We start from the raw sequence: 21,760 nt of genomic DNA on the forward strand, positions 1-21,760 counted from the left end.
CTTTACCTCATGTTTTACTGGTGGATCTGAGGAGCTGTGTGTGTGTGTGTGTGTGTGTGTGCGTGTGTGCGTGTACACAGAGGATTTAATAGGGCTGAACAATTTTGGAAAGTATTCTAATCTTGTGAATTTTTTTCCTCAATATTTCTATTGCGATTTCATTTTTTTTTTTTTTTTTCAAAAAATGTTCTTGCCATGTATTTTTCAATGAACACTAGCATTAAATTAATCTGTTTCATAATAAACAATTTCAGATTTATTTCAACTTTAAATAAATATAAAATATACATTTTAAAGCACAGATTACAACAATAAAGCAAACAAATCTGTGGCTTCACCTCGTCAACATTAGGGATGGGTATACTGCTATACTATTACTCTTATCGATCCGGTACTTTATCGATACCTTACTTTTTTAAATCAATGGAAGAACACAAAATAACAAAAATAATAATAATGAACAATAATCTATTTATTTTTGAACATTTTTAACACTATGACACACAAAATAAATAGTTCTAAATAAAACACTATAAATGTATAAATGAAAAAGTAAAAAAATACCATATAAATAACTTCTTTTATATTAACAAAACACTAAACCAACTATCTAAACAATACAAATATTCAAGTCAATCATATCAAACATAACGATGAAAACGTGCAAAATGAGAATTATTGAGCTGCTCCTCTGATGGCTGCGGCTGCACTGGCTCGTGACAACAATACTAACTATATTGATTTATCCCTGTTTTAACATATTAACTCACAACATTTTAGCTGTAAAAATAATATATGATCGCAAGTCACTACTCCATCTAAACGTTACCGGCAGCCGAGGCACGGTAGTGGCCGATGTGAGGGGAAACCTACGCAGCCTAGGACTGCTACACCCAGCGGCCCATGAAGCAGCGGGTTTTCCTGCCAGCACTCGCCGCCACTGGAGAAAACGGGCGGCAGAAGCGTGGCTGCTGTGGAGGACTATCGGCTAGGCTAAAGGCTAAGCCGTGGAGAACCCCACATGGCGCACAAACACACACACACACACAACTCATCTACTTCTGCTGCTCTGGTTCTGCAGCACACATACTTTTCTGACTCAAAATCACAATAGCTGCTTAAATATCCATGTGTTTTACTGTAATTTGCAGTTTTTTGGCTGAAAACAATAATAAATGCGTAGATAGCGTCTACAGACACGCCTACTCATGAAGCGAGGTGAAGAGGCGAGCACTGTCTACAGTAGCCCCTCCCATCAGTCAGCTCCGCATGTGGGTTCTTAAGGAAGACTGACAGGCAGCACGGCAGTATCAATGCTTCTCTGAGGCTTGAGGATTAACGCCACCTTAAAAATACCGCTAACAGGGCCGATAAGGATGTAGGTTGTCGGTCAAAAAAATAAAAAAATCGCAGCCTTTGTGATTAGAAAATCGCATTTTATGATATCGTGAGAATATCGCAAATGCGATTAATCGTTCAGCCTTAGTTTCAAATACCTGTTTTTTAAATTTATCTTTTAAGGTAAAAACTTGTGTATTTTGTTGTCATTTAGTAGATTTCTCTGTATTTTTCTAGTCTCTTTGTGTGCTTTTGGAGTCATTTTCTGTGTTCATGGTGTGGTTTTGTATTTCTTTCTGTTATTTGTTTGTGCTTTTTTTGATTTGTGTATTTTTCTTGTGAATTTGTGTATTTCTGTTGTTATTGTTAAATATTTTTCTGTTGTTTTTTCTTGCTATTGTAGTCAGCATTTAGAATAATGACAAATCTGATCATTAACACAGGAAAACGGCAACAAGTTTGTGTAATTTGTTGTTGTTTTGTATATTTATTCTGGGGTTTTTTTCCTGAATTTTTATCATTGTGTATTTTTACACTCATTATCTGTATTTTTTTCCTGTTATTTGTTTGTGTTTTTCTTGTTGTTTTACATGTTTACATGAATCACTTCATGTTTTTCTATTGTAAAATGTATTTTATATATTTCATGTTATGTATTTTTGGTGTGGTTTTGTAATAATGATAATAATACATTAATTTTATATAGCGCTTTTTTTGGACTCAAAGCCGCTTTACAGAACACAGAAAAAAAAAGTAAAAGAAAGGTTTAGGAAAAGCAACTTTAAAAAGTATTGTATTTGTGCTTTTTTTCAGTCAATTTGTTTGTTTTTTGGTGTGAATTTTTGTTTTTGGAGTCTTTTGTGTATTTCTCTTGTCATGTTTTTTATTTGTTTTCTTATTATTTCTTGCTCTCGACACAGGATAGTGTTTCAGTGAACCTGCGGACCTAAATAACCTGCATCCAGGTGTAAATAGGAAGTTAAATTATGATTAGGGGCTGCACATAAACTGATAAAAAGCCCAATATCTACAGAGGGACATAAACTTTAGCAACCATTCATAAAATATGGTACTAATACAGCATATTTACACTTCCTGTATGTCTGTGCTTTACACTAGTGCAGAATGTGCTTAAGCATTGTTTTGCTGATGTAAAGGATCTCCTCCTGGGGACATGAGCTATTATATGTGCATTAATGTGATGTAATAATACCATGAGAGATACTTTACACTGATTAAAAGCTTTATGTGGAGGTCAGACCACCATAGGATCACTGTGTAAACGTCATTGTGGCGACCAGCGTTTTATCCTGAGTAACATAAAAATATAGTATGATTATAGGACAGATTGTTCCTCCTGTTCTCAACATGTTCTATTAGATTAAAGCAGCTGTGACGTGTAAATGTGTAAATATGTAAATATGTAAACCTAATAGTTTGAGGATCCTTTTAAAAAAAAAAAAAAACAAATAACACACTTTGCGTTTCCATTGTTTGTATATCGTCTTATGTCTTGTTTTTTTTTTTTTGACACACTAACCTCTGGAGTTTATGCTGTAGACCATATGTGTCAAACTCAAGTCCCAGGGGCCAAATCTGGCCCTTTAAAACATCCAAATTGGCCTGCAGAGTAAAGGAAAAAAGGCTGAATCATTGTGTAAATGACCAAATAATTCAGTGGTGGAATATCTCAGTAGGGTTGTAAAGGGACGTAAAATATCCGGCAAATTTCCACGGGAACTTGAGCTCAGGAATTTTGGCAATATTAAAAAAAATACAAACTTTTTATAGAAATAATTTATTGAAATTGGGAGGAAATTTAAATCACTGTATTTGTATCGTATCCAAACAAATATTGGCATCATGCAAAATAATGCACTTAAAAAGAAATGATAATCCCGATTATTTTGATCAATATTGTAATCAATTATTTATCATATCATAAAAAAAAAATGTTTTTTATGTTTACCCTTTGTTAAATTATTGTTTTTGTTTCTTTTATTTTGTTACACTTGTAAGTTTTTTGTATGTTATAAATTGCAAATAAAAAACAGTTTTTATGACACTACTTTTAAACAAAAATTATGTGTACAGTTTACTGTGCAAAATTAAGCTTAAAGTAAGAATTGTAATTTAAAAATAATTTTAAAAAATCAACCCAAGAATTTAAAATGTACCAAAGGCTAACTGAATAATACACTATTACAGAGTACAGTGTCCCTATTATAAATGTAAATATTCAGGTTTATTTAATCATGGCAAACAAAATCGTGATCACAATTAAGATGTGATTAATTGTGCAGCCCTGATTTAAACAGATTTATTTGAAATCAGAAATTAAGTGGAGTTTCAATGAATTTGTCACAAATTCAATGAAACTCTCCAATATTTGCACATTAGTAGAAGTCATTTTTATTCACAAATTGTTGAAAAAAATTCCATTTTTTCACAATCCTGCTCAGTCCTCAAAATGTTTGACAAAAATGACTCCAAATTAAATAAATATTGTCACTGTCGCGTATTCGCCCTAAAGTCACTTTTTTCTTTGAGAATTAGTTTTTTACTGTATTCCAAATACAAAGCATCCAGGATTAGTGACAAGTTGCCCCAGCTCAGATACTGTATATTTGTAGTGCATTTTATTTTAAATAGATTTATATTTCAGAAAGTGAAATTATAGAATACAATCATGATTGTGTGTCGTTTCAATTTTTAATCAGTTTTTTTATCAATTACTAAACATTTCAGGTAACCGCATTTTAATTCCAGACAACCCTACATGGGCTCACGACCCCATGGTTGAAAAACACTGATTTAGTGCTTCTGGAATATATTTTATTCTTATAAATTGGCTTTAATACTATAGTTTGTATTATTTCCTGTCATTTCCCTCCTGATGTGGGACCAAGACTGACTTTTGTATTTTCAGTTCATGTTCTAATAATGATTATTTCTACCATCACTATATGATTAAACATCATAAAACACATATTTTTATGCTTACATTTGTTAATCTCTTTCTTTCAAGTACCCCCTGTAGTGCCATCGCGTACCCCTAGGGGCACATGTACCCCCATTTGAGAACCATTGCTCTACATACATATTTTTATTTCATTTATACATGGAAATGCAAAGTAGCATCAATGTTGAAACGGTTGAACTAAAATGAGTTTTTCTGAGTGTCCAGCTGCTGAACATTCAAAGAGAACTGTTGTTTGCACTGTTGACCTTTTTTGTTCCAGTAATATTCACTAATTTGAGCATGTCGCATGGCTGACTGGGTGATTTGCCTAAAGTCCCCCAGGCTTTGGTGCTTAATGAAATCCGTCACTAATTCCTCACAAAGTCCCGGTTAGTGCGAGTGGTCAGCGCTGGTTTAACTGTTAATCTGAGCGTTGGGGGTCCCAGAATGAGCTGAGCTGTCTGTGCACGGCATAGTGGGGGCCTAGAAATGTATAATATAACTGTAATTCATATGGAGGACAGTCTGAAAAAATGACAACAGAAATACACACAAATAATTTGACAATTTCACAAGAGCAAAACATGAATTAATTTAAAAAAAAAAAAACATGCAAAACAACATGAAAAACACCAACAAATAACAGAAAAAAACAAACAAAACCACACCAAAAATACACAAAATGACTCCAAAAACACATTTTTAAAACCTTTACTTATGTTGGAATACTTTGGAATAACTTTTTTTCCCAGGAAGTTTACTTTGACATGTTTCGACTGTCAACTGCCAGTCTGTGTCGGAGGCGTCTGCTGATTGCGTTGATGTGCATTACGTTGTAAAGCATTGATGAAGTGTGTCACAGGTGTATGTGTTTAACCTGCTCTACTGTTGTTGTAGAGTACGGACTACGTCTGGGGAGTCAGATATTCATCAAACAGATGACCAGCACAGGCCTGGCTGCAAAGGATGGAAACCTGCAGGAGGGTGACATCATCCTGAAGGTGTGCACACTCACACATGCACTATATCCTATATTCATCCATCATCATTCTATACCTGCTTATCCTGATAATGGTTTCTGTTGGCCTCAGATTTCTACTTTAGCGATATGGAAAAATACAATCTGGCCTATTACAATATATTTTTATTTTATATTCATTTTAGGAGTCTATAAAACTGTCATTTACAATTTGATTAAACACAAACCTGGGGAACATGTTACAGTTATAAACAGTTACAAATACTCTAGTTGTCTTGAGGAACATTTCACCATTTTTCGAGGTATACTGACAGAAATAAGACTCAGACGTCCAGACCAGAAATATTAATAAGGAATCCTAACAAGAGATGAGAAACAAATGGCTTGATCATATTTATTAGTGTAATTTACAGCTGATTTAAGACATGGGTCAAACTGACCCGTAAGCATTAGCAATGCTAACAGAAAACTAACACAAGAGGAAGGTTACGTTTTATGGGCTTATTTTTTAAAGGCTCGGTAATTGTGATTAATTGTAACTTTAGAAATTGAGAACGTAATTGTAATTGGCTTTTAGGGGAAATAAATAGTTTACATTTTATTTCTACCGGTAATTGGGGAAAAATGACGGTAATCATAACTGAGTTGTAATTGAACATGGATAATTAAAGACATAATTGTAATTGAAAAATGTAATTAACCTTAACCCTGCTTGACACCAATGTGGAGATTTTTTTTTAAAGAATACATTGAATTATGTAAGTGTGTACATATTAAAAACAGAACAGAACCACTACTTTACCCTGTGTGCTGCCATGTTGAAATGACATCATTGATGATGTGGTTAGCCTCTTCATTTAGCAGCTTTTTTAGTCAAAATAACAACTTGTGCTGCTTTGGGTTGATCTACAAATCAGTAAAACTTAAAAAAAAGTCGATTTAAACCTCTTTTGTTTACTGAGAGATGATAAATTAAAAACTCTGTGGCCACAGGGGGCGATAGTTCCCACTCTGCTGTTTCATAGACACCATTAAGGAGAGAAGAAGAGCTCAGTGTGCTTTATATAAAGGCAAACAGGATTCACTGCTGTTCATTAGAGTGGATTTATTTATTTACATGCACACGGAGCTGTTCTTCTCTTCATAAACAAAATACGTTTACATCAAAATGTTTTTTACTTTTACTGATTTTTAGATCAACCCAAAGCAGCACAAGTTGTCATTTTGACTGAAAAAGCTGCTAAATGACCCTGAATGCTTCACCTCCTGTAGAACTCAATGGACTAAGTGGGCGATTGGCGTCATCAATGACGTCATTTCAACATGGCGGCACACAGGTTGTAAAATGATAAGGTAGTCCCATTTTTAAAAGTTAATAAAACAGATATGGTGCAAAATAATGCGTTTTGGGCCACATTTGTAAAAACAGTGAAGGATCCCTTTAATACTGATTCAGGAACATCCAACCAAAGATATTCACAGCTATTGTATGTCTGATTAAAGTGTTTCATCTCCTGACGTGTCCACCTGCAGATTAACGGAACAGTAACGGAGAACCTCTCCCTCCATGACGCTGGGAAGCTGATAGAGAAGTCCAGAGGGAAGCTGCAGCTGGTGGTCCAGAGGGACCGGCGCCAGATCCTGGTGCGCATCCCGCCATTGGCTGACTCTGACTCTGATAACGACGGTGAGTCACACAATGTGTAGCTGGTGTGAGTCCATCACAGGTCGGTGTCACTGGGTCAGTGAGCACCGTATGATGGACACATGACACACACACACACCAAACAGAAGGTTTAGAACCAAGATTTGATTCTTTTTAATCACAACACACTGGCTGTGTTCAAAATCGCATACTAACGTACTACACACTTCACACTCAATACATTTGACATTAAATGTTGTTTACTTGTTTATGTCCATAATTCATTTATAGATTTCCTTTAAGAAAAATCAGGAACTAGTAACATGCACCTGTACTGTCCAGTATCTATGGATTTATTTCACTCACACTGAGCAAATTATTATTTTGGTTAGGAAGAATATTACATTAGGATGAGTAGTACGTTAGAATGAGTAGTACGTTAGAATGAGTAGTACGTTAGAATGAGTAGTACGTTAGGATGAGTAGTACGTTAGAATGAGTAGTACGTTAGGATGAGTAGTACGTTAGGATGAGTAGTACGGTAGAATGAGTAGTACGTTAGGATGAGTAGTACGTTAGGATGAGTAGTACGTTAGAATGAGTAGTACGTTAGAATGAGTAGTACGTTAGGATGAGTAGTACGTTAGAATGAGTAGTACGTTAGGATGAGTAGTACGTTAATATGAGTAGTACGTTAGGATGAGTAGTACGTTAGGATGATTAGTACGTTAGAATGAGTAGTACGTTAGGATGAGTAGTACGTTAGAATGAGTAGTACGTTAGGATGAGTAGTACGTTAGAATGAGTAGTACGTTAGGATGAGTAGTACGTTAGAATGAGTAGTACGTTAGAATGAGTAGTACGTTAATATGAGTAGTACGTTAATATGAATAGTACATTAGTATGAGTAATACGTTAATATGAGTCGTATGTTAATATGAGTAGTACGTTAGAATGAGTAGTACGTTAATATGAGTAGTACGTTAGGATGAGTAGTACATTAGTATGAGTAATACGTTAATATGAGTCGTATGTTAATATGAGTAGTACGTTAGAATGAGTAGTACGTTAATATGAGTAGTATGTTAGGATGAGTAGTACGTTAGAATGAGTAGTACGTTAGGATGAGTAGTACATTAGGATGAGTAGTACGTTAGAATGAGTAGTACGTTTGTGTGAATTGTACGTTAGCAAGACATTTACAACACAGCCACTAACTGGACAAACTGGGAAGTATCCATTGATGTGTATTCCATTGTGTTTCTCCCTCTGTGAGAGTCAACAGGAGGATCAGCTCTACTCCTGCCTCCTCACATCAGAGGAAACTAAAGTGATGTCTGATAATGGCTCAACAGCCCAATCTGTGTCTGTGCTTTTCTTTTCCAGATAATATGTCATACTTTTAAATGAAGGAGCATCCCAGACACAGCATGTGTAACCACTCGGTTCCTTTCTCTAAGCTAACATTAGCTAACTCATGCATTTTGCACTTAACCTGACACTGCCCTAACTCTTTTAACCGTGAGATGATTTATTACTGAATAAATAAAAACATTTCATTGCACACACACTCTGAAGCCTGTGATTTATTAAGTTTTAAGAGTTCCTCTGTTTGTCACGTGTCAGACGTCAGAAGGTAAAGAGTGATGCTGTCACGATCCAGTGTGGAACCAAATGCAGAGAGAGAAGGAGGTAGGATGGAGGCATAGCGTTCTTGAAACCAGTCCATCTTTAATACCAAAACAAAACAAAACTTAAATCCAGAAAGACAGGAGGTACAGGGAGCAAGGACCAGACGCAGCAGGCCACAAGGAGGGAAGACAACATACAATGATCCCGCAGTCATACTGTGTCCAAGCACTCAGCTAAATAGTGAGGGAAGCTTGATTGGGATTGGCCCACACCTGGGTGAAAACATGAGGGCGCTAATCAGTCACCAACCAAGCAGGCAGACATCACTGAGGGGTGGAGCCACAAGCAGGAACACCTGAAACACAGACAAAAGTTAAACACACGACCCGACTCAAACCGAATAAACAAAGACACAGAATAACTTAAAAAGGATCCCAAGGGCTAAATAACAAACAGAACCTGACAGATGCTTTGATGTAAGATGTTGCATGATGAGCGCGGATCATGAGGTGGGTAAGACACTAACGACCCTTAACTCTGCTAATAGTAGAAACATCTGGCAGGCGTCTGTCTTCCTCGCCTATCGTTCTTCTCTGGCTGATTTTTCATCTCTAAACACTCATTGTGTGCTCACTGATGGTGTGACTGTTACTCTATGTTTCTCTCTCTATCACTGATCCTTGTTCATCTGTTTCAGCTAAAAAACGCTAACACGTCAGAATCATATCTTTCAAACCTCTGTGTAAAGGGTTTAACAGGGAATAAATGTCATCGCGCAATTGATGATTAATTACAATTATGATGTAATCATAATTGTGATTGTATTTGAAAAAATCTGTTGCTGTTGTAATCAGAATTGAGTTGTAATTAAGTTCCGATGATCGACTTGGAAGTTCTATAAGAACTGTCGGTGTTAAAACCCTAACAACTAGTTAAAATATGATGAGCACATTTAAACTGAACCGAAAAATGCAGTAAGACATGAAAAAAAAAAGAAAAAAATTGTGGGAAAAACACCCAAATTTCGAAGGTAAGGCAAAAAAATTGGAAAGTTTTTGAATTTTTTTTTTTAGATAAAGCTATAGTAAGACCCTAAAAACATTTTATGTGGTTATTTCTTTCAAGCTCATTAATTGTGATAAATTGTAATTGAAAGTTTGTAATTGAGAATGTAATTGTGATTGATTGTTCAGGGGAAAAATTATGATTTTAATTTTATTTGGAAAAAATGCCATGGATAATTGAATATATAATTGTAATTGAAATATGTAATTGACCCCAACTCTGAAACCCAGTGCATGGAGTCAGAATCTCGACAAAAGAAGCATCCGCTGTACTCTTACTTTGGATCACTTTTTACCAGATTAATAGATCTAATGGACCTATTTAAGTACAAAATGCCTTTTACGTACAGTAAATAACTTCTTATAGCCTGTCTGTGTCAGGGGTCACGACCCACGCTGGAAACATGCTGAGGTAGATTTAGGAATTCTCAAACTTTATTGGGACAGAGAACCTTAGAGTTTACTGACCATTGGTTTACATCTTGTTCATCTGTAATCTCTGAGCTTTTATGGATTGATGCAGTGGTTCCCAAATGAGGCGGCGTGACATCAGAACAGGGGCGCGAGAGGAAAGTGTAAAAACAGCTTAGCTGAACATTAAGCAAAAAAATTACATTTTTTTTAGAACTTTGTTTATGACTGTTCTAAAATATGTGATTACACCACTTAATGTTATTGTTATGAGTTTGGAAGAAGAATATATCAGTAGTCACAATTTTCAAATTTTTCAATAAAGGCTATATTTTTTACCCATTCTGTTGCAATGGGGGGTGGGGGCATGGGGGGGGGGCGATGGCCTAAAACAGAAAAAGTTTGGGAATCACTGGATTAATGTGTGTTAAATAGCTGTTTAAGTTTTCTTTGAAGATTATTATTAATACTTGTGATTTTAAACAGTAAGTATGATCTCAACTGTGTGAAACCGGACCCTAAATGTGCATTCACACTAAATGCGACTCTGGTGACTAGATTACATTTAAAATCAGTATAAATGAACGCAATGTCAAGTGACATCAACCGACCTCTCTTCAAGCGACGCGATTCCAGCGACTCAATCACGTGATATAAATCGCAGGAAGTCGCTCAAAATTGAACATTTTGAACATTTCAAGCGACTTCGAGTGAAGCTGTGTCGCCACTTCCAATCGGCAACAAGTTTCTCCCTTCGTTACTTCGCCAGTCATCACGTCACTGGTCACTGATTAAGTGCGACTACATTCAAGCGACTCATCGCGGTCGATTGAAGCAACTGGAGTCTCGTTTGGTGTGAACGCACCTTTATAACACCTTTAATAATCCAGCCTTAGTCCAGTAATCACATTCATTCACACCAATAACCAACCTCTGATTCTGGGGTCTCAGTGGGCTTTGAACTCTACCTGCTGCCGAGGCCTCTCCCTTCCTGTGGGGATGTGTGCTGGTGGTGGTGGTGGTGGTGGGGGCTCTTTTTTCAGATGGTGATGGTGTTTTTTCAGTGCTTGTCCTTAAAGTCTGGGGTCTTTCTAACTGTGACCTTTGTTTGCTTGTGTGTCAGATATGTCTGAGGCGGAGTCGTACCATTCCTACTCCCCCCCAGAGGGACGGAGGTCTCGCCAGTCTGACCTGTCGTCCCACTCCTCCAATGAAAGGGACGCCCACAGGTGAGAGTGATGGGAGGGTCTTTGGATCAGGACTTTGCACCATATTCATTCTATTAACTTTTAAATTGGGACTTTACAACCTGTGTTCCTCATCTTGAAATCACATGATTGATGATGTCATACGGCCCCACTGCCTGTAAACATCCCATTGTTTTCTGTTGGAGTGAAACATTGAGCTTTGTAGATCATTAGCAGCTTTTTCAGTCAAAATGACAACTTGTGCTGCTTTTGGTTGCTCTAAATAATCAGGAAAAGTTAAATGTCAATCTAAACCTCTTATTTACAAAAACTGTTGTGGCCGGAAAAATAAGCTAAGACTGCAGGGGTCAACATTTCTAACTCTGAGGTTTAGTAGTAGACAATGAAGCAGGGACCTTTACTCTCCATTAAACAGTGCGCTGACACGCTCTGGAGGCTGAAGTTAGAAAGTAAGTCACAGACTGTTGAAGGACTCCAACCTAAAAGAACTTCTATCCTCAGGGTTATTTTTCCGTTTCACAATTTTTTTATCCTCTTTCTGAGAACAAAAGCTGTTGAATGATCTAAAAAGCTGCTTAAGGATGTAAACTATTGCTTAATGATGTAAAAAGCTAATAAATGATCTAAAAAGCTATTAAATGATCTAAAAAGCTGCTCAATGATCTAAAAAGTTAAAATGTTTCACTCCAATAGAAAACAATGGAATGTTTAGAGGCAGTGGGGCCGTGTGACATCATCAATCACATGATTTAAAAATGGTGGAACAGGCTCCAAAACTGTAAGTCCCATTTTTACAAGTTAATAAAACAGATATGGGGCAAAATAATGTGTTTGTTAGACATAGATCTATTAATAAGTAAATGAGGTTTTAGTCTAAACTTGTAAAAACAGTGGAGGATCCTTTTAAAGAAAGTGGGTGTGAGCTGATGTTTGTTGGGTTCTCGTCAAACCTCAGTCTCAGATCTTTGTAACACACTGGAACACTGAGGACTGGAGTTTGTTGGATGTTAAGCGTTATTCACAGCCAGAGCCGACCTCACGTGACCTCTGACCACAGCCCTCACAGAGCTCACAGATGGTGGAGATGAAGGAAAAGATGATGGTTTATAAATGAACACAGGATTTAAAACCTAGGAAATGGATTAGAAGCATTAAAGAGAAGCTTTTTAACGGTGATAATCAATGTTTAGCATGTTTCAGAGGAGCTCCACTCCACTTTAACACTGTTAAAGAAACACAGGCTTTGGTTTGTCCAATGCACACAATGCTAAGTGATTTCACCAGGAGCCATTATCCCGTTATCTGAAGTTCAACCTGTGGTTTCTGACACGTCCTGCTAGAAGTTTGTGGTTTGTGTGATCAACTCGAAGTAAAAATCAGGACGAAAGTTAAACTGTTTACTTGCTTTTATTACAGTAAATAATACTGTATTACAGTAGTATGAATAAAGTAAGTTGCATCAGATGAATTGTTCTATTTGGCAGCCCATTATTAAAGTTGAATTCTATTGAATGGTGATAATCCAAAAAAATAATTCTAATTAAATGTTATTTAAAGACCAGGGGCCTCATGTACAAAGACTTACGTGAAAAATGGTGTGAAAAAAGCGTCTCAATCCAGAAACGGCGTACGCTCGTAAAAATTCAGATGTTTAAATCTGTGCGTACGCCTGGATCGAAGAGACGGAAAATGCTATATACTGCTAATAATAATAATAATAATCGCTATATATGACGTTCTGATCGCACACATCAGGCTTAATGTTTGTCTCTGTCTCCATCTGATCATCAAACAGGCTGTGAATGTTTAACACCTAAATGTGACTCAGTGGAAAACGCTTTGGTTCTAAAACCTCTGTAAGTGAAGTCCTTTTACCGATACGTCAATCACCAACCACACTACCTCCCGCCTCCACCCGGTACGACCCCCACGCGACACAAACACACTCGCACACCACACCGGTCGGTCGCGGTGAACACAACAGTCCGTTGGAGTGTGTGTGTGCGTGTGCGTGTGTGTGGCTGCTAATGAGGGCTGGACTGAAAGCGTCAAAGTGTTGAGACGTAAGTGTCAGTTACTCAGAGGTCAGTTGATAACTTGTCTGGACATCCCAGAGCACAGAGCTCTGACAGTTAGTGAACAACATGTAGAGGACTCAGATTAGGCAGATAAAAAAAAAAAAAAAAAACTAACTCAAAAAATGTGTCAATGATGCATGTCAACAGCAGCTCAGAGGTTTATGTGTGAATATATTGTATTCTTTTGTAGTGTGTCTAATAAATCCTTAGAATTTAAGGCATCGACTATGTAGAAACGAACGTACGCCACCTCAGGACTCACATTTCCACACTCACTCCAGTTTCTGAACATTTGCCTTGGATTTTGACGTACGCACGTTTTTTGACATATGTACCTTTTGTACATGAGGCCCCTGGTCTGTGTTGTAAATGTCACACTAACGTACTACTCATATTTAGTGTGACATCTAAATGAGTATGTATTGTGTTCACATTAGATAGTATGAACAGAAATAGGATGTATACTGTATGGGGACGTTTTTTAAGTATGCACAGTGTGCACACTAGTCATACTCAACCGTCCCATGATGCATTGCGAGCAGAATATAAAATGGTGCTGGGACCAGCTTGAAGCTAAAAATCTAAATATCCACTTTTCAAAATAAATGCATCTCTTCTTGTCTTCTATTAGTTTTTTTTTTAACACTTTTTTTGTAAATAGGGCTCTTATTTTGAAATTAACAGGAAGTTTAGTCAGTAGCACAATGGAGGGTTTCTGAAAATGTACGAAATGTCAGAATTAAATGTGTCTACGTGAGTTTTATGGATCAAATGAGCACATGTTGATATTCTACTTAGTCACTTTCTCACTTCAAATGTTTGCAGAACTTTCAAAGTAAAGGTGGAGAATCAACAGAGATATTTTGCCTCAGTGTGAACAAGGTTTTTAACGCTGGAGGTTCAAAATGCATCTTGGGAAACTTGGAAGTAAACTTCAGTAGGAACACTCATCATCCTAACCAAACTAATAGTATATAGTAGACAGTATATACTCATTGAGTGTGTCGTGTGTTAGTGTGTGATTTCGAACACAGACCAGGTGACATCATCAGAGAGAGTGGTACAGAGGGACAAAAATAAAAAGGTGTATGTGCAAACTGTACATTATGCTAATTATCTGTATATTAAATATTGCAATCTATGTCGTCTCATTTATTAGCATATTCAACATAGCTCAGTGACAGTCTTCACAGTGTCTGTATCTGGTTTATTTTTGTGTTTTTATAGTTGAACAGTAAAAATTGAGTTTCTGCAGTCAAATGCTGTATTAATAATTTAATAATGACACGCCTACAAGTTCACTGGCGATGTTGTTACTATGAACACTTTCTAGTGAAGCCCCTTAACAACGTGTGTGTGTGTGTGTGTGTGTGTGTGTGTGTGTGTGTGTGTGTGTGTGTGTGTGTGTGTGTGTGTGTGTGTGTGTGTGTGTGTGTGTGTGTGTGTGTGTGTGTGTGTGGTGTGTGTGTGTGCGTGCGTGCGTGCGTGCGTGCGTGCGTGCGTGCGTGCGTGCGTGCGTGCGTGCGTGCGTGCGTGCGTGCGTGCGTGCGTGCGTGCGTGCGTGCGACATTGCATGTCTCTAAATCTAAATGTCAGCCACAATATTTTGGATATCCGTAACAAACGAGTCATTCAACATAGTGTAGAATGTTAATTGAGTTTCAAATAGGACTGAACAATTTTGGAAAGTAATCTAATCTTGTGAATTTTTTTCCTCAATATTTCTATTGCGATTTCATTTCAGTGTGTGTGTGTGTGTGTCTGCGCGCGTGCGTGCGTGCATGTGCGTGTGTGACGTGGTTACAGAGAAGAACCAGCCCAGACGGCGATGATGTCAGTCATGGCGTCTCCGTTCAGAGTTCCTGAAGACCCCCAGGCCTCAGCTGAGCTGGACACAGATGCTCAGCAGGGGGCGGAGCCTCCAGGTCAGAAACATCTGCATCTGTCTATAAATGTTCAGTGGCCTCAACAAACCTGGGTTAGTTCACTTCACTGTGAACGCACCAAACCCCCCCATGAGTTCAAAGTGGTACAGCAGGCATGTATGGGGAGAGATTTGTCTCAAAAATATTTAAAAATATATTCCACAATTTATACATGTATTTTTTTTTTTTTTTTACATTTTCACGTGTTTTAGTTTTTCACACGTTTTTAGATTTTTACATGTTTTTAAAATTTTCTCACATGTTTTTAGATTTTCACACGTGCTTTTCAAATCCACAAATATATCCACAATTCTCACATGTATTTTTTTTACATGTTCACACTTGTTTTTAAGATTTTCACACATTTTTTTTACATTTTCACACGTTTTTTTTAGATTTGTTCAACACGTGTGAAAATCTTAAAAATATGTGTGAAAATGGAAAAAAAATACATGTGAAAATTGAGGATATATGTGTGAATCTAAAAAACACGTGAAAATCGTGGATGTATTTGTCGATTTGAAAAACACTTGTGAAGATGTAAAAAAAAAACATGTGAAAATTGGAGATATATTTGTGAATATTTTTAAAATAAATCTCTCCCCATAGGCTAGACGAGTAAATAAGGGAAAGCGTATGATGTTGTTCAGTATCGGTGTCTGTTACACCTTTCACTAACTCATCTGATATTTACTGTAACTCACATGTACTATATTAACGGCCCTCCTCCTGGTTCTCCTCCTGGTTCTCCTCCAGTTGCTGTCACAACCAAACCCAAGATTCTCCTTCGACCGAGTCAAGAGGACGAGAAGATTTATGGGTAAGTTGTGTTTTTTTCTCCTTTCACACGCTGTCCATAGAAAGTCGTTATAATGTAATATTAGCACATAGCAGGACTGTGTGACCCTGGTCCTGGAGGGCCCTGTCCTGCATCTCCTCCTCTGTCAGCTCCACCTTTTATAAGGAGCTCCACCTTACAGTCAGGTGTGTTAGCAGGGAAACAGTGCAGGACTGCAGCCCTCAAAGACCAGAGTTATCGCTGATTGGCTTGTGAGTAATTGTAATCATGTAATTGATCATCAATTACAATTATGATGTAATTAGGGCCTGAGCAACAGTGGTACGTAGGACCCTAGCGTAATGTTTATTCTTCTTCTTACAAAAAAAATATCACGTTTATGAGGGCCTAAACACGAAAAAAATTATCTTTTGGGGGATTTGCACAAGTGAATGGCAAAATGACTCAATGGGGGCTGATGACATCATCACTGTAGAGGGTAGGACTTGTGACATCATCACTGTACAGGTAGAACTCATGACATCATCACTGTAGAGGGTAGAACTGATGACATCATCACTGTAAAGGGTAGGACTGATGACATCATCAGTGTAGACATGTAGAACTCATGACATCATCACTGTACAGGTAGAGCTCATGACATCATCACTGCACAGGTTAGAACTCATGACATCGTCACTGTAGAGGGTAGGACTGATGACGTCATCACTGTACAGGTAGAACTCATGACATCATCACTGTACAGGTAGAACTCGTGACATCATCACTGTAGAGGGTAGGACTGATGACATCATCACTGTACAGGTAGAACTGATGACATCATCACTGTAGAGCGATGACATCATCGCTGTAGAGGTAGGACTGATGACATCATCACTGTAGAGGTAGGACTGATGACATCATCACTGTAGAGTGATGACATCATCACTGTAGAGGTAGGACTGATGACATCATCACTGTAGAGGTAGGACTGATGACATTAGTAAAGCATTTATTACCACCAACATACAGTGATGATGTCATCAGCTCTACCTCTAGAGTGATGATGTCATCACATTAAAACATTGGTCCTACCTTGCTAATCACTGCACTCCTTAGCCACGTGGTGCCAGAGCCAATCACTGGAGAGCTCACCTCCAAGCCCCACCCATTTTGGAAAATACAGTGATGATGTCATCAAATAATTTATGGGTGGGTCGTGGGGGTGGTTGGCTCTGGCAGGCACGTGGCTACGGAGTAGTGCAGTGATTAACCACCTATTGGTAAAAGGAAATCATAGACATTATGTTTGCACAGAACATTGCAGGAAAGTTTGTGACATAATCCTTGAAAAAATAATCAGTTTCAACACTTTAACATTTCTGCCCCGTCATGCATCACATGTGTGTTGGGAAGTGGTGCAAGGGTTGCAAGGGCCTGTTCATCGCTGCTTACAGCTTTATTCATAACTATAATTGTAATTTGAAAAAACGTTAGCTTTTTTAATCTTAATGGAGTTGTAATTTATTTCAGATAATTGACTTTGTAATTATAATTGGCATGGAAATTCTATAAAAAACTGTAATTTACAATTTCATTAAACGCAAGTTCTATGTCTTACACATGCATAGTTAAAAAATATATATTTCATATCAACTTTGCCTGTTCTCTTGAGGATTATTTTATCATTTTTTATCAAATCAATCTTTATTTATTAAAAAATCACTTTTTTTACAATAAAATGCTGCTCAAGTTAAAAAATAAAACACCCACCGCGTACAAACCCCATCCACTGCACACACATTATTTTATTTTAATCTAGGGGTACGCTGATAGAAAAAAGGTTCAGACACCCACAACAAAAATATTAATACCAATATTTCATTGATTTGGAAGAACCAATAGATGGAAAACTAATTATGTGATAGATAATATTTTTAATGTATTTTACAGCTGATTTAAGACATGGGTCAAACTGACAAGCTATCACAAGAGGAAGGTAATTTACTTTTAGGCGAAAAATTATTTAAATTTTAATTGTAATTGGAAAGAATGTTGGCCACCGTAATAGTAATTGAATTGTAATTGAACATGGATAATTAGAGACGTAATTGTAATTTATAAATGTAATTGACCCCACCCCTGGTGTGTATTCTATCAGTGATGTGTCTCTACTGCCCCCTAGTGGCAGTAATCATGTCCTCCACTGTTAATGCTGTACGTTCTTCTCATCACAGGCCAAACACAGTTATGGTGAATTTCCAGAAAGGAGACAGTGTTGGGTTGAGACTGGCAGGAGGAAACGATGTTGGAATCTTCATCGCTGGAGTTCAAGAGGGAAGTCCTGCTGAGGAGGAGGGTCTGCGCATTGGAGACCAGATCCTCAAGGTAGTTTGTCTCTGTCCTCCTCACACAACCCAATGATTAACGTTTATCATTTTAGTGACACCAGCAGTGTTTTATTCAAATTAAAACCTTTGTTTGTGTTGTTTTTGGTCCTGAAGGTGAACAACGTGGATTTCCAGGGTGTAGTGAGAGAAGAAGCCGTCCTCTTCCTGCTGGAGATTCCTAAAGGAGACGTGATCACCATCCTGGCTCAGAGCAGACCTGAAGGTAATAAGACAAGATTTGATCATTCTGTCCTCGTGTTATCATAATAGTTTGTTCATAATTAGTTAGTTGTTTTTCAGATTTTCCCCCCTTTTTTTTTAGATTTTCACATGTATTTTTAGAATCTCAGATGTTTTTTTTAGATTTTTACGTGTTTTTCAGATTTTCACGTTTTTTAGGTTTTTACGTGTTTTTCTTTTGATTTTCACGTTTTCCGATTTTTACGTGTTTCTTTTTAGATTTTCACGTGTTTTTTTAGGGTTAGCGTTAGCATTAGCCCTTACCCTATCCCTGTTTTGTAGATTTTCATAATAATAATAAACTGTGAGGTACTTTGATTTGTTTATATATTTTTTCTTTTGTAACATATTTTCCGAGACAAATTCCTTTGGATGAATAAAAATACTTTGATAAGGAGACAGAGGAGTAGAATAATCCTTTGTTTATATGATCCTGAGTTGACAGGAAGTCTAACTTCTCTCTTTTGTCTGTTCAGTCTATGACGACGTCCTGTCATCAGGCCGTGGAGACTCCTTCTTCATCCGCACACACTTTGAATATGAGAGGGAGACAGCTCAGAGCCTGGCGTTCAGTCGGGGGGACATCTTTAAGGTGGTGGACACTCTGTACGATGGAAAACTGGGAAACTGGCTCGCTATCAGGGTTGGAAAAGGGAAGCAGCTGCTGGAGAAAGGAATCATCCCCAACAAGAGCAGGTTGGCCTCTGAACATCTGAGCATCTCACTGTGGTTGTTTTTAGACGCTAGGACCTTTAACTAGGGATGAACGATATTGACTAAAAAATTATCCCGAAAATTTTTGGTATTTATCACGACAACAATAAATAAAAAAAAAATGCACAACTTAGTGTAAACAGGTTCCTTACAAACACAAATAAATCAGAATACATTCAAAAAAGCTACAATATCTGCTGACTCACAGAGTCCATGAGCTGATATATAATGGAATATTTGTGCATGTGGTTCACTATTAGTGTTACTGTGTGTAACACTTTCCTCATTTGAAATAAAATTATTTTCTAAAAAAAAAAGAAAAGCACATGAACAGCACAAATATCTCCAATAGTGTTTTTACTGCTGATATATATATATATATATATAAGTAAAATAGATTTCCTATAATTAAACCAGATCAAGCTGATGATTTAATCATTCAGTATATACTGTATATATATATATATATATATATTAGTTACATTAGTCTAATGGGACCAGCTTTGTCTGTGAACATGTGAAATATAATAAAAAAAAAAATATTGTGTTTCACAAATTGGGACGGATGAATAGTGACATTATTATTGATGCTAACATTTATTTCACACGTGTGACATGTTTAGCTTTTATTCTTCCATACAAGTATTAAATCTGACCATAAACAGATCAGTGGCTCTTTGTGGTTTTATGACAGTAAGACGTGTTCTTTTAATCTTTTTACTTGGTCTGTTCCTTGTATGGAGAGGTTAGCATTAGCTCTGTGTGTCGGTGGGTTAGCTTAGCATAGTTAGCTTTAGTTGAGTTTCCAGTTCATAATCGTTGCTACAGGTTCATCTCTGTCTCCGTGTTTGTGGAACTTTGGGTGGATCTGATGGAGGAACTTGGATCGGTTCCCTTTGTTGGATGGTTTTCTGGTTTTAACCAAGTAGCGTTCCATGAGGTGGCAGTGCACACCGTGGAGAGCTTCCACAAACAACGTTCTACTTCAGAGAATATTAAGATTCTTATGGGCATTCTTGGCTAAATTGAGAGACAAATGGTCCGTGGCCCTCGCTAATTTCTAACATGAGAATTTATCGTTTATATGACATATTCTTACTGGTGAGAATGATTTTGACAATAAATCATAAATGATGAAATATCGCACATTCCTACCTTTAAATGACATGTTTGGACCAGAACGAGTTCCTTTTTGAGTTCATGCTCAGTCACACAGAGACATTTCAGAGATCTGCTCAGACTAGTCATAAATCAAACTTTATAACTTCTGATCTTCTCTCCCAGAGCTGAGCAGATGGCCAGTGTCCAGAACTCCCACCGACTGGCGGCAGGAGACCGCGCTGATTTCTGGAGGTTACGAGGGAAACGCTCGGTGAAAAGGAAAGACCTGAGGAAGAGCAAAGAGAATCTGAGCAGTCAGACCCTAATCACACGCTTTCCAGCTTATGAGAGGGTGGTGCTCAGAGAAGGTGAGTCCATCTACTTTATCTAGATCTACCATGGGACCTTCTAATGGTTAAATTGTTAAGAAGTAGGGATGTAACGATTCACTCAACTCCCGATACGATTCGATTCACGATACTGGGTTCACGATACAATTCTCTCACGATTTTTTTTACAAAATGGGACTGAAGACAAATACGGTACTATTTTCCTTTTATTTTTCATTGTCAAAAGAATCCCTTGATAAACTATTCAAAACAATGCAATTTAACTAAAAATAAATTTTGAATGAAATAAATAAAGGAATAATACAAATGAAAATGAAGCCTATTAATTTAAATTCTGGTTCTATAATAAACAATGCAAAACTGCATAATAGTTATTTTTCTTTTAAAAGTGCAACTGAAAATATACTTTGTGCCTTAACAATTGGACTTTAAAAAAAAACAAAAAACCGTGATTGCACTGATTTACGTCACATTTGTTTGGACCAGCAGAGGGCGCTGGTAACACAGTGGTCGGTTGGCATGCAGATATCTTGCAGTGAAGAAGAGAAGCTATGCTAGCAGACAGAGCTAATAGAAAAACCTGACTTTTACAGATATTCAAGTAATATTACAGATATTCTTTCGGTGATAAAGGGGTAATGAATCATTTATTAACATATTTAAGAGTAGAAGGCGGCCAGAAAGATAGTATTAAAAGATTTCGCCCGCCGCCATGACTTCTGGATAGCACCCTCTGCTGGTTAAAAAAAGTACTGCGATCAATTTTCAAAAAATCAATTTCAACCGTGATACCTACAAATCTATTTTTAACTGCCTTACGATTAATCGTTACATCCCTATTAAGAAGCAAATCTGAACTAATCATTGGCTCATGTTCAGTTAAGCAAGTTAAATAAGCCGATCAGAAGAAATCACTGTGTGGGACGGTAATAAATATTTTCCAGG

The 21,760-nt window shown here is 37.2% G+C and overlaps 1 protein-coding gene across 5 annotated transcripts in view; it reads left to right on the plus strand.

The window, feature by feature from the left end:
• LOC114469208 (tight junction protein ZO-2-like) overlaps positions 1-21,760 on the plus strand; it is an 80,544-nt gene that overhangs the window by 45,742 nt on the left and 13,042 nt on the right. For all 5 annotated transcript variants that reach the window (XR_003674739.1, XM_028456475.1, XM_028456474.1 and 2 more), the window contains exons 6-14: positions 5,198-5,301; positions 6,813-6,966; positions 11,155-11,260; positions 15,124-15,242; positions 15,999-16,062; positions 18,258-18,408; positions 18,525-18,633; positions 19,127-19,346; positions 20,649-20,833. Coding sequence is in view for 4 of the 5 variants with exons in the window: in XM_028456475.1 (XP_028312276.1) it covers positions 5,198-5,301; positions 6,813-6,966; positions 11,155-11,260; positions 15,124-15,242; positions 15,999-16,062; positions 18,258-18,408; positions 18,525-18,633; positions 19,127-19,346; positions 20,649-20,833 (1,212 nt within the window). In the remaining variant the exon portion in view is untranslated. The remainder of the gene's footprint in view (positions 1-5,197; positions 5,302-6,812; positions 6,967-11,154; positions 11,261-15,123; positions 15,243-15,998; positions 16,063-18,257; positions 18,409-18,524; positions 18,634-19,126; positions 19,347-20,648; positions 20,834-21,760) is intronic.

Source organism: Gouania willdenowi, chromosome 9 (genome assembly GCF_900634775.1).
Source record: "Gouania willdenowi chromosome 9, fGouWil2.1, whole genome shotgun sequence".
Taxonomy (NCBI): domain Eukaryota; kingdom Metazoa; phylum Chordata; class Actinopteri; order Blenniiformes; family Gobiesocidae; genus Gouania; species Gouania willdenowi.